The 13,919-nt window shown below is 42.8% G+C and overlaps 1 protein-coding gene across 4 annotated transcripts in view; it reads right to left on the bottom strand.

Annotated features, from left to right (window-relative positions):
• LOC140717380 (C4b-binding protein alpha chain-like) overlaps positions 1-13,919 on the bottom strand; it is an 88,643-nt gene that overhangs the window by 15,411 nt on the left and 59,313 nt on the right. For 3 of the 4 annotated variants that reach the window (XM_073030904.1, XM_073030906.1, XM_073030905.1), the window contains 4 exons: positions 11,810-11,992; positions 10,060-10,245; positions 4,582-4,617; positions 6-75 (listed from right to left, as the gene is read on the bottom strand). In XM_073030904.1, the coding sequence (XP_072887005.1) occupies positions 6-75; positions 4,582-4,617; positions 10,060-10,245; positions 11,810-11,992 (475 nt within the window). Of the gene's footprint in view, positions 1-5; positions 76-4,581; positions 4,618-7,366; positions 7,540-10,059; positions 10,246-11,809; positions 11,993-13,919 lie in introns of those variants that run through there. The other variant, XR_012096525.1, reaches the window with a different exon arrangement.

Raw genomic sequence — 13,919 nt, 5'->3', positions numbered from 1 at the left:
CTTACCTTCCACATGAGCTATTTCTTTTGTATAAAAAGCCTATCACGAGAGGTATAATAACTATAGCAAGTACCCCTATAAAAGAAGATTAAACACAATGTTAGATTGGCATTATCAGTAAAGACTTGGACAAAATTCAACTCTCATCTTAGTAGCTGTGAGAGGTAATTAGAGCTTCTGCCAAGTCTGACAACAAATCATAACTCTCCTTTCTCTTTGCTTGAAGGAGAACCACCGATTTCTCTTGTTAACCACATTAGCCAAAGTGCCTTGTCCATGAATCTTATTGCAATCGCTATACGACACAGAAACGGGTCCTCAGCCCCACCTGTCCGTGCCGAACAAAGTGCCAACCTCAGCTAATCCCATTTGCCAAAGTGAGGCCCATAGCAATATAAACCTATCATGTATGCAGATGTTCAAAGGTAATTGTAGCTGCCTCAGTCAGGTATAATCCTCTAGCAGTTCAGCCCATACACCCACAGGCCTCTGTGTATAAAAGTTGCCTCTCGGGTCCCCTTGAAAACTTTCTCCTTTCATCATAAAGCTATGTCCTCTAGTTTTAGACTCGTCAATATAAATTGGGACCCTATCTACGTGCCTCTTGATTTTATAAATTTCTGCCCATCTTCTCCAGGGAAAACAGTCCCAGCCTATCCAGTGTCTCCTTATTACTGAACTTCTTCAGTTCATGGAACACACACTTGCAAATATTTCCTTCACCTTCTCTAGGTTAATCACATCTTTCCTATGGTAGGGCGACTAAAACTGCACACAATACTCCAGGTGTGATCTCACCAACATCCCCGTATAGCTGTAACATGATATCCCAGATCTTGTACATAATGCCTCTATCGATGAAGGCAAGAATGCCATATGCTCTCTTCCAATTATATCACAGAACTTTGCAGTTGTACTCCTCAAAATCCACAGCTCCCAAAAGTGGCAACGCAAGGGGACAGGGTGGTGAAGGCAGCATGTGGCATGCTTACCTTCAGCTGTTGAGTCATTTGAGTAGAAAAAAGGTCATGTTTCACCTGTCTAAAACTTACGGTTAGGCCATATTTTGAGTATAGAACAGAGAACAGGCCCTTTGGCCCACAATTTTGTGCTGAAACAAATAAATTAGTAATCTAACTAATCCCTACTGCATACACAATAACTATATACCACAATTTCTTCACATTCATGTGCTTACCTAAATTCCTAATGTGTCTGCCTCCACCACCACCAAAGGCAGCCAACAAAAATCTTGTGTAAAAGACTTGCCTCTCACATCTCCTTTAAAATTTACCCCTCTCGTCTTAAAAGTATGCCCTCTGGTATCAGGCGTTTCATCCCAGGGAAAAAGATACTGTCTACTCTGTCTATGCCTCTCATAACCTTATAAACCTCTATCTGATCTCCCCTTCAACCTCCACCACCTCAAACAAAACAGCCCAAGCTTGCCCAACCTCTCACTTCAGCTCAAACCTTCTAGTCCAAGCAGCATCCTGGTAAATCTCTTCTGCCCCCTCCTAAACCTCGACATCTTTCCTATAATCGGGTGTCCAGAACTGTATGCAATATTCCAGAGGCGGCCTAACTAGGTTTCCGAAGTTGCAAAATAACTTACTGACTTTTGAACTGAATGCCTCGACTAATAAAGGCAAGCATGTTCATGTGCTTTCTTAACCATCCTACCAACCTGCACAGCCACTCTCAGAGAGCTCTGAACTTGACAGGAGGTCCTGATGGAATACCTGGTAAGGCTCTGAAAACCTGTGCCAACCAAATGGCAGGAGGATTCAACCTCTGACTGCTAAGGGCGGAAGTTCCCACTTGCTTCAAAAAGGCAACTATTATACCAGTGCCGATGAAAAATAATGTGAGCTGCCTTAATGACTCACATCTGCAGTGATGAAATGCTTTGAGAGGCTGGTCATGATTAGACTGAACTCCTGCCTCAGCAAGGAGCTGGACGCATTGCAGTTTTCCTTTTGTCAAAATAGGTCAACGGCACGTGCAATCTAAATGACTCTTCACACAGCTTTAGACCACCTGGACAATGCAAACACCTATGTCAGGATTCTGTTCATTGACTTTTGCTCAGCATATAATACTATCATTCCCACAATCCTGATTGAGAAGTTAAAGAACCTGGGAGTTTGTACCTCCCTCTGCAATTGGATCCTCAACTTCCTAACTGGAAGACCACAATCTGTGCAGATTGGTGACAACATCTCCTCCTCACTGATGATCAACACTGGTGCACCTCAGGGGTGAATGCTTAGCCCACTGCTCTACTCTCTATATACCCATGACTGTGTGGCTAGGCATAGCTCAAATGCCATCTATAAATATGTTGATGATACATCCATTGTTGGGAGAATCTCAGGTGGTGACGACAGGGCGTACAGTGGAATGGGCCAACTAGTGGAATGGTGCCGCAGCAACAACCTGGCACTCAGTAAGACGAAAAAGTTGATTGTGGACTTCCAGAAGGGTAAGATGAAGAAACACATACCAATCCTCATAGAGGGATCAGAAGTGGAGAGAGTGAGACGCTTCAAGTTCCTGGGCATCAAGATCTCTGAGGATCTAACCTGGTCCCAACATATGTAGTTATAAAGAAGGCAAGACAGCAGCTATACTTCATTGGGAGTGTGAAGAGATTTGGTACATCAACAAATACACTCAAAAATTTCTATAGATGTACTGTGGAGAACATTCTGACAGGCTGCATCACTGTCTGGTGGGGGGAGGGGGCTACTGCACAGGACCGAAAGAAGCTGCAGAAGGTTGGAAATTTAGTCAGCTCCTTCTTGGGTACAATGTACCCAGGACATCTTTAGGGAGCGGTTTGTCAGAAAGGCAGTGTCCATCGTTAAGTACCTCTAGCACAAAGGGCATGCCCTTTTCCCATTGTTACCATCAGGTAGAGGTACAGAAGCCTGAAGGAATAGCTTCTTCTCCTCCTCCATCTGATTCCTAAATGGACATTGAACCCGAAAACACCACCTCACTTTTTTTTAAGATATAGTATTTCTGATTTTTGCACAATTTTTAATCTATTCAATACACATACATTGTAAATGATTTACTTACTTATTTATTATTATTTTATTTTGTGCTTTTTTCTTTTATATTATGTATTGCATTGATTACTACAGCTAAGTTAACAAATTTCACATCACTTGCCGGTGATAATAAACCTGATTCTGATTCCTGAGATCCTCATATTATATAGGAATGTAAATTGTAACGTATAGACCCAGACAGACAGACAGACATACTTTATTGATCCCGAGGGAAATTGGGTTTCGTTACAGTCGCACCAACCAAGAATGGTGTAGAAATATAGCAATATAAAACCATAAATAATAATAAGTAAATTATGCCAGGACTTGCACACCCTACAATCCATTCCACCCCCCCCCCCCCCATCGCCACATGACTGCAGTGCTTAGTGCAACATGTCTGGCAATTTCTCACCTGGGATATTAGACAGCAACTCCAAACCCGCCATCTCTGCCACTTAGCAGGACAAAGGCAGTGGTTTTGAGAGTTCCCCTCCCACACCCACTCCATCCTAACCAAGAAATATTATCACCAGTCCTTTTTCATGGCTGGGTTTCAGTCCTGGTATGCCCCCTCCCCAAGTGCAGTAAGTGGCAGCACTTCCACCACACAAATACCAGCAGGTCAGATGTCTGATTCAGTTTTATTTATCGGGCATAAATTGAAACGTACAGTGAAACATGTCACTTGTGTGAATAACCAACACACCCGAGGATGTGCTAAGGGTCGTCAATAAGAGGTGCCATACATTTCGACGTCAACAGATTACGCTAACAATGCTCAGCAGACGAACACAGAACACAGCAAGCAACAGTGAGCGACACCCTGTTCGTCACCACCCTCCGCATCTGCCATGCACATACACACACCTCTGACACAGGACAGGACATCTTCAGCCCCAGTATTCATGGGTGCAGACACTGGACCTGACCTTCAGCGGCATTCATGGATGGAAAATGAATACTGAACTTACCACTGAATCCCTCATCAGAATAAAATATTCTCATTTATCACCGGAGCCCTCGATCCAAAAATACTCTCGTTTACCACTCCCATGTCACTCCCCAATTGGTCGCTTACCTCTTCTCACCTGCCCTTCACCTCCCCCAGTGCTCCTTCTCCTTCCCTTCAACTCTCCTCTCCTATCAGATCCCTCCCTCTCCATCATTTTACCTTTCCCACTCACCTGGCTTTACCTGTCATCTTCTAGCATGCCTGCCTTCCACTCCTCCCTACCTTTTACTCTGGTATCTTCCTTTCCAGTCCTAATGAAGGGTCTTGGCTCAAAGTGTCCAACTATTTACTCCTCTCCATCAATGCTGTCTGACCTGCTGAGTTCCCCCAGCATTTTGTGTGTGTTGCTCAATTACCACTGTTGCCCTCTTCACAAAGAAAACTCTTATTTACGCCCTTAAAGGATTTCAACTGTCATCATTTTCTGTAAATATTAGTGCATGTTTATTGCTGTCAATAAAATTATACACAAGATAAAAGCATCAATTATCCAATTTTTTGACTTACCAAGTATTATTAGATTTAGATGAGAGCGTTTTGAAGCTGTAAAGGAATAATATTGAAGTTAACATAATAGCAGTCAAAAAACACAGTAAAGTGAAAAATACAAAAAACTGCAGAAGCTGGAAATCTAAAATAAAAACAAGAAGTGCAGCATCAGTGGGAAGAGAACTACAGCTGACATTTCAGATCTATGACACTTTGTCAGAACCCAGTCACCCTGACATGTAGACACAAGGCGTAGAGACCATGTCCAGACAGGCCTGCAGAGAACGTCCTGCTGCCCTGCATTTTACATCTCCTACATTCCTTTCTGGTGTTCTTTTGTCTATTTTTGCCACAGCATTACATCCTTGTTTTTATATTCTAGTCCATTCAAAATGTATGCTAACATTGCATTTGCCTTCCTTACCACTGACTCAATCAGGAAGATTACTTTGAGGAAATCCTGTCCCTTTGCACCTTGGATTTTTTGAATTTTCTCCCTGTTTAGAAAATAGTCTACACTTTTATTCCTTCTAGCAAAGTGCATGACCATATACTTTCAGACACTGAATTCCATCTGCCATTTCTATCAACCACCACTTTAAACACACCCAATCACCTGATCTGCACTGCCACCTATGGCAACAAATTGCATGGATTTAACACCTGCTGGCTAAAGAAATTCCTGCTCATGCCTGTTCTAAATAGACGTGCCTCTATTCTGAGTCTGTGCCCTCTGTCCTGGAGTTCCCCACTATGGGAAACATCCTCTCCACATCCGCTCGCCAATGTTCTTATTTAGATAAGGAGCCCAAAATAGCTGTTGTAATCCAAGTGAGACCTCACCAGTGCCTCAGCATTAATTCCTTGATTTTCTATTCTAGTCCTCTTGAAATGAATGCTACTGCCATTGCTTTTGCAGTCCTCACCACCAACTCAACCTGCAAATTAAACCTTTAGCAAATTATGCCCAAGTCCCTTGTCCTTTACAGATTTTTGAATTTTCTGTCTGCTTAGAAAATAGTCTGCGCTTTTGTTCCTACTACCAAAGTGCATGACCATACATTTCCTGACACAGTATTCTGTCTGCCATTCTTCTAATCTGTCCAAGTCCTTCTGCAGCCTCCTGCTTCCTCAGTACTACCTGCCCTCCACCTACCTTTATTGTAAGCAAACTTGGCCTAAGAGCCATCAATTCTGTCATCCATATCACTAACATAAAATGTAAAAAGAAGTGGTCCCGACACTGACCCCTGCGGAACACCACTAGTCACCAACAGCCCATCAGAAAAGGTACCCTTCATTCCCACTCTTTGTTTCTTGACAACCAGCCAATGCTCTATCCATTCTGGTACCTTTCCTGTGATACCATACTCTTATCAACAGCCTCATACGTGGCACCTTATCAAAGGCCTTCTGAAAATCCAAGCACACAACATCCACCAGTTCTTTGTCAATCCTGCTTGTTATATCCTTATTACATCATGATTATTTAAGTTTCAGAGTTATTGGACACATCAGAAGAAACACTCAAAATATAGAGAACAGAACAGTACAGCACAGCACAGGAATAGGCCATTTGGCCCAAAATTTTGTGTTGAACCAGCTAAAAAGCAAATCAAAACCCCCTGAACACTAATCTCTTCTACCTACATCATGTCCATATCCCTCCATCTTCCTTACATCCATGATATGCCATTCTAAACATCTCTTAAAAGATTCAAATGTATTTGTCTCTACCATCACACCCAGCAGCACATTCCAGGCATCCACCATTCTTTGAGTAAAAAAACTTACCCCTCACATCCCCTTTGAACCTACCCCATTTCATCTTCAGTGCATGCCCTCTGGAATTAGACATTTCAACTCTGGAAAGAGATGCTCTCAGTCCACTCTATGTCTCTCATAATCAAATATCCCCTCAGCCTCTGCCACTGCAGAGAAAACAACACAAGTTTATCCAGACTCTTATGATAGCATATGCCCTGAAAACCAGACAGCATCCTGGTGAACCTCTTCTGAACCCTCTCCAAAGCCTCAACATACTTTCAATAGTGGGGCAACCTGTCCTGTACACAACACTCCAGACATGGCCTACCAGAGTTTTATAAAACTACAACATGATCTCCCGATTTTTGAACTCAATGCCTTGGGTAATAAAAGCAAGCGTTCCCTAAACCTTCTTAACCACCTCATTGACCTGTGTAGCCACTTTCAAGGAGCAATGAACATGGATCCCAAGTTCTCTCTGCTCAGCAACACTGTTAAGGACCTTGCCCTGTAACACTGTACTGTCTCCTTGCATTTGCCCTACTGAGGTACAACACCTCACATTTATCTGGGTTATACTCCAAAGGGCATTTCACAGCCCATATCCGTAACTAGTCTATATCAGTCTATCACAGTCTTCTACACTATCCACACTCCAAATATGGTACCAGATGCAAATTTACTAACCCTCCCATTTACATTTTCATCCATGTCATTTCCATACATCACAAGCAGCCGAGATTCCTGCAGAGATTCTTTAATTACAGACGCCCAGCTCAACCACTACCGTCTTTTACGTACAAGGCAGTTCTGAATTCTAACAGCCAGTTCGCCGCAAATCCCATGCATCTTATTCTGGATTAGCTCCCGTGAAAGACTTTGTCAAACACCTTACTAAAATGCACGTAGTCAACATCCACTGCCCTACCCTCATCACCTTGTCAAAAAACTCAAATCAAGTTGGTAACTTTCTTTCATTCTCCAAATCCAAATGAATCATATTTTATTTGAAAGTAAACATAAAAGCATAACTCACTCCATTGATCAGATCTTTGGCCACTCACTTATCAATAGTTCTTCATAGCCAGGACACTATAGTAGGAACAGGACTGAACCTGCAGTTGCTCATGTCTGCTCCTCCACCACTCCAACTATGGCCGACAATTTCACTTCCATTTTGCATGGGAACTGGGGGATGTGCATGTAAACCTGCACAGATGACAAGGGGAGGAAATAGGCAAACTCCAACTCTTAACAACTAATTTTGGTACAACACGTTGCAATCGTTCCTCCACTTCCCTCATCTAAACCATACACAGTATTGCGTCAGGGTCATAGACACAAACAGGCCCTTCAGCCCATCTAGTTATATAGAAACATAGAAAACCTACAGCATAGTACAGGCCCTTTGGCCCACAAAGTTGTGCTGATCATGTCGCTACCTTAGAAATTACTAGGCTTACCCATAGCCCTCTTTTTTTCTAAGCTCTATGTACCTATCCAAAAGTCTCTTAAAAGACTCTATCATATCCACCTCCACCGCCTTTGCCGGCAGCCCATTCCACACACTCACCACTCTCTGCATAAAAAACTTACCCCTGACATGTCCTCTGTACCTACGCCCCAGCACCTTAAACCTGTGTCCTCTTGTGGCAATCATTTCAGCCCTGGGGAAAAGCCTCTGACTATCCACACGATCAATGCCTCTCATCATCTTATACACCTCTATCAGGTCACCTCTCATCCTCTGTCGCTCCAAGCAGAAAAGGTCGAGTTCACTCAACCTGTTTTCATACGGCATGCTCCCATATCCAGGCAATATCCTTGTAAGTCTCCTCTGCACCCTTTCTATGGTTTCCACGTCCTTCCTGTAGTGAGGCGACCAGAACTGAGCACAGTACTCTAAGTGGGGTCTGACCAGGATCCTATATAACTGCTGGTCTTAAACTCAATCCCACGATTGATGAAGGCCAATGCACCGTATGCCTTCTTAACCCAAGAGTCAACCTGTATAGCTGCTTTGAGCGTCCTATGGACTCGGACCCCATGATCCCTCTGATCCTCCACACTGCCAAGAGTCTTAGCATTAATACTATATTCTGCCATCATATTTGACCTACCAAAATGAACCACTTCACACTTACCTGTGTTGAACTCCATTTGCCACTTCTCAGCCCAGTTTTGCAACCTATTAATGTCCCGCTGTAACCTCTGACAGCGTTCCACACTATCCACATCACCCCCAATCTTTGTGTCATCAGTAAACTTACCAACCCATCCCTCCACTTCCTCATCCAGGTCATTTATAAAAATCACGAAGAGTAAGGGTCCCAGCACAGATCCCTGCGGAACTCCATTCAAATAAGTCCCTTCAAACACTACCCTTTGTCTTCTGTGAACAAACTAGTTCTGAATGCGCCGCCGACCCTACTAATCTTCTGGATTAATCTCCCATGAGGGGCTTTGTTAAAACACCTTACTAAAATCCATGTAGACAACATCCGCTGCCCTACTCCCCCCCCCCCCCCCCCCGCCACAAAAAAACTATCCTGTCCGGTGCCATTTTGATAAATGCTGGGATCAGGCAGGCCCAAGAAATTCGGGCCTAATGTCAACAAATGGGATTAGTGTAGAGTCCCACAGTGGGGTTGGTCCAGGTATGCTACAGAGACTTTCCTTACCGTACAAAGCCTTGATGATCGCCTGTACAGATTGGAGGGCAGTGACTCCAGGTCCCGGTTTCCGTGTAGTGAATGGTCTCTTGACCAGTCAACGTATGGCCCTCATTGCAAGAATAATTCGCCTTGGCACCGTACGTCCACTCCTCTCCCTCAGTCACCGTGCCTTTGCTGATTGATGGCAGAGTGCCACACCATTGATTCATTATAAAGCCTAATGGCTGAGGGGAATTAGCTCATACAGTGCTCCTTGGAGCAGCGCAGTTGTCTTAGTCTATTACTAAAATTTCTCCTCTGTTTAACCAAAGTGGCATGCAGAGGATGAGAAACATTGTCCAGAATTGCCAGGATTTTCTGTAGGGTCCTTACTTCTACAACAGCACTATCGACTCCAATGTGCTCCTGGTAGGCAAATTACAGGGGATTGAGGGCTGATCAGACCAGGGGTTAGAGGTGAACCAGGACCAGCCTCTCTAGAGTGAGGTCAGTGCCACTGGACGGCAGTCACTCAACCTCCACCGCCCAAAGAAAAAAATAAATAACCCAAGTTTGTACAACCTCTCATTATAGCAGATGTCCTCTAATCCAGGCAGTATCTGGAAAAATCTCCTCTGCATGCTCTCCCAAAGTGGAAAACCTCACACAACCTCAGTGTACCCTATTTATACCCGTCATCATTTTGTATACCTCTATCAAATCTCCCTTCATTCTGGGGATAAAGTGCTAACCTATTCAATCTTCTGTAACTCAAATCCTCAATGAACTGTCAAGTGATAAAGTTCTTCACGGATGCAGCATGTATTTTAAATTTCCGACATCTGCGTTATTTTATTTTCAATCTGCATTTCTGTGATATAAAAACGATGATAGGTCTCATTTTGAAACATAACCTATAACCATTTTATTCTTTAATCTCAGAAGCTGAATCTTTTTAAGTATGTTTGAGTGAACAGCAGCAGGTAAACAGTCACCAAATCACATTTTTTTAAAATCATACTGCCTCTCAATTCAGATTCCGTTTTACCCACTATTTCTGGAAATGTTTACTCACGTGGTGTGCAGGTGGGTGGTGGGGGTGAAAACTTGCCGTCCTCTCCACATACAATGCGACCATCGCCCTCCATCTCATAACCTTCTTCACACCGGAAACTGATTTGCTCCTGATATTTATAAGTAGGTTTGTATATCGATACCATGCGGACATTGTTAGGAAAATCAGGAGCCGGACATTTAACATCTGGTAAAATAAAGAACTTGTTGCTGTTAGGTATCCTAATGAATTCACAACACAAATAAAATAGTAAGAAAAGTTTAATTTTTAATTCAAAGCACTTAAAGGCACAAAAACACTTTGCTAAACTAAAACAGATGAAAAAGCAGCATCTCATGCAGATGCAGACCGTTCAAGCAGAATGCCCACTGTAACTTTGTGCTCTGCTGCTGGACCTCACTGGCAGTCCTCAGAGCTGCTGAGAGGAAGTGCCACCCTTCCACATTCACGGACATGCTGCCCTTTCCCAAAAACCTAACCTGCTTCTATTCTCTTCAATCTTCACCTCAACTACTCAGTGTATTGCCCTGACAATCAGATGCTCACCTTTCACCACTAATATAAGACCATATGATATAGGAGCAGATTGGTGGAAAAGACAAATGACTCAAGAAGAAGAAATCTGATAGGAGAGAACAAGATCATGGGAGAAAAGGGAAATGGGGGGGGGGGTAGGTGGGAACCACACCAGGGGGTGGACGTTAGCAGGTGAGAAGTAGTAAGGGGATAGAGTGCAGAACAGTAGCGTAAGGAGATAGGAAAAAATTGCCAGAAGTTGGGGAAATCAATGTTCATGCCATCAGGTTGGAGGCTACCTCGAAGGAATATGAGGTGTTTCTCCTCTAAACTGAGAGTGGCCTCATTGTGGCATGAGACACAACTATGGATTGATATGCCAGAATGGGAATTGGAATTAAAATGGCTGGCCCCCCGGGAAATCCTGCCTTTTGCAAATAGAGCAGAGGTGCTCAACAGAGCAGTCCCCAATCTATGCCAGATCTCACCAGTTCAGAGGAGACCACATCAGGAGCACTCATACAGTAGACAAACTTAATACATTCACAGGTGAAGTATGGACTCAGCTGGAAGGACTGTTTGAGGCCTGGAATGGGCAGATGTAGCACGTGGGCCGCTTACAGGGATAAGTATGAGGAGGGAAGTTATTGGGAAGGGATGAATGGACAAGGGAATCACAGAGGGAGCAACTGCTGTGGAGGGCGGCACATCACTTACATTCTGCCCAACCAAAGCCCTTCCCCATCACCCCTGATGCTTGCAATTGAAGTCCGCTTACCTCTAGCTTTTCCCATTCTGATGTTCAGATGCCACCTGTGTTGCTGGCATTTGCTTTTGTTTGAAAATAAAGTACTTTTAATATTAGAGATCTATAGAGAGTAACAACAAAGTGTTCTTTGTTCCTCTCCGTAGATGCTGCCTCACCTTCTGAGTTCCAGCACCATTTTGAGTGCGTTACTCTGGATTTCCAGCATCTGCACAACCTCTCATGTTTAGACTGTTCTGTTTTACTATGACAGATCTCCAATATTAACAGAAGCTGGTTTTAGGGGATTCGTTTTAAACAAGCCAAAAGATGAAGACAGTGCTAGAAAACTGACCTGTTTCACCCACTGGAAAATCATTGTATATTTCCATCAAGAAAGCAGAACTGACTGCATGCTGAAATACAAAACTAAAACACTAAGTATGTTTAAAATGGTAATTAAAACAGGTTTCATTTTTAGGTCAGTACCTTTGCACTTTGGAAAGGGATGATTCCAATTTCCATCACTTTCACAGATAAGCTTGCGTTCACCGATCAATGAATAGTCGCCATGGCATGAAACTTCAGCCACCATTCCGTATTCCCATGACTCTGTAGAAAGCCTTGATATTCTTCCATTCTCAATGGCCGGAATGTCAGGACATTTAACAGCTGGCAACAAATGTACTTTAGTTAATGCCCAGAGCAGACCATCACATCACACCTTTAACTTCATGGTTAAAGGTCAAACCAGTTCAGTAAAAGTTCAACAGCACTCTATCGCAGTGTAGCATTCAGAATACAGGGAAATCTCATCCTCCCCAATAAACATTCAAACCCCCATGACCACATATCCACCTTTCACAATCTAGGCACCCACTTTGAACTGAGATCAACTGATCCCCAGGGGTGAGACAAATACACAGCAGCACAGTGCTCAATATAATACTTTACAACGTCAGCAATCGGGATTCAATTCTGCCACTGTCAGTAAAGAGTTTGTTACATTGCCCGTGTGAATGAGTGGGTTTCCTCTGGATGTTCCAGTTTCCTCCCACAGTCCAAAGACATACAGATGCAAGAAAAAGTTTGTAAACCCTTTGCAATTCCCTGTTTCTTTGCATTAATGACTCATAAAACGTGGTCTGATCTTCATCTAAGTTATAATAAGAGACAAAATAATCTTCCTCAACTAATAACACACAAACAATTCTACTTTTCATGTCTTTATTGAACACATTGTTTAATCATTCAGTCTAGGCTGGAAAAAGTACTTGAACCCTTGTATTTCATAACTGATAGAACCTCAATGAGCAGCAATAATGTCCACCAAGCGTTTCCTGAAGCTGCTGATCAGACTTGCACAATGACAAGGAGGAATTTTAGTATGAAACTGATTCATACCCAAAAGAACTGTTGAAGTATTTCTCAATAACAACCCTTGGATCACAAAGAATCAGAAAAACACACTTAACCTGAAAAAATATAGCCTTTACCCCGGTAACAGAACTGAGGCTAAACTTACTAAACAAAGAAATAAAACAAGCCAAATAAATCCAGGACTTAAGAACTTTTTAAAAGCTATTAATGCTTTTTGAGACGGTGATTTAGATGCATATCATATTTTTTTTTACTGAGTTAAGTATTGTATGTAATTAGTTTTGCTACAGCAAGTGTATGGGACATTGGAAAAAAGTTGAATTTCCCCATGGGGATGAATAAAGTATCTATCTATCTATCTATCTATCTAAATCTATAAAGAAAAAGTGGAAAAGCTCTTCCAAGAGGGCAAAGCTAGAGACGCCTGGAAAGGTGCCAAAATACTGGCCAGTTCTGTAATCACCAGCCTCCATCCTCCCCAAGTTGTGAAGAATGCTGGAGTTTGCAGAAGGACTGAACAGCTTTTACTGCAGGTTTGATCAGTACAATTTCACACTGGGGATGGATAAGCCCACCACCTTTCTTCTCTCAGATGCACTAGGCAGCACCAATATAGAGTTTCATCTGAGAGAGGACTCAGGAGAACAAACCCTAGTGAAGCACCAGGTATAAACAACATCAGTGGATGGCTACTGAAACTCTGCTGTAGACAGCTGTCAGAAGTTCTCTGTCATCTCTCAACCGCGCTCTGTCTGAACATTCCATACCGACCATTCGGAAAACCTCCATCATACGCCCAATTGCCAAGAGGAGCAATCCCACTGTCAATAATGACGATTGTCCTGTAGCTCTAACATCACTGGGAATGAAGTCCTTTGAAAGACTCCTCCTACCACAGCTACAGGTGGGGGTAAGTGGGCTCATTGACCCACTCCAGTTTGCTTACAGGCCGAAAAGAGGAGTGGATGATACTGAGGGTATGATTCTGTAGTTTCAACCCATCATCTCCACCATCATTAGATTTCTGAATGGGCAAAGAAGCCATGTACACTACCTAACTTTTATTTCTTTTTACACTACTTATTTAATGTAGTTATCTTTATATATATATAGTTTTTGTTGTAATTAATCTTTTTCTTAAACAAGTATGCAATTTACTGCTGCTGAAAAACATATTTCATGTCATATGCCGGCGATATTAAACCGGTTTCTGAATCTC

This window comes from Hemitrygon akajei, chromosome 27 (assembly GCF_048418815.1).
Source record: "Hemitrygon akajei chromosome 27, sHemAka1.3, whole genome shotgun sequence".
NCBI lineage: Eukaryota > Metazoa > Chordata > Chondrichthyes > Myliobatiformes > Dasyatidae > Hemitrygon > Hemitrygon akajei.
Note: the sequence above shows the minus strand (reverse complement) of the source record. Positions and strands in the feature narration are given on the sequence as shown.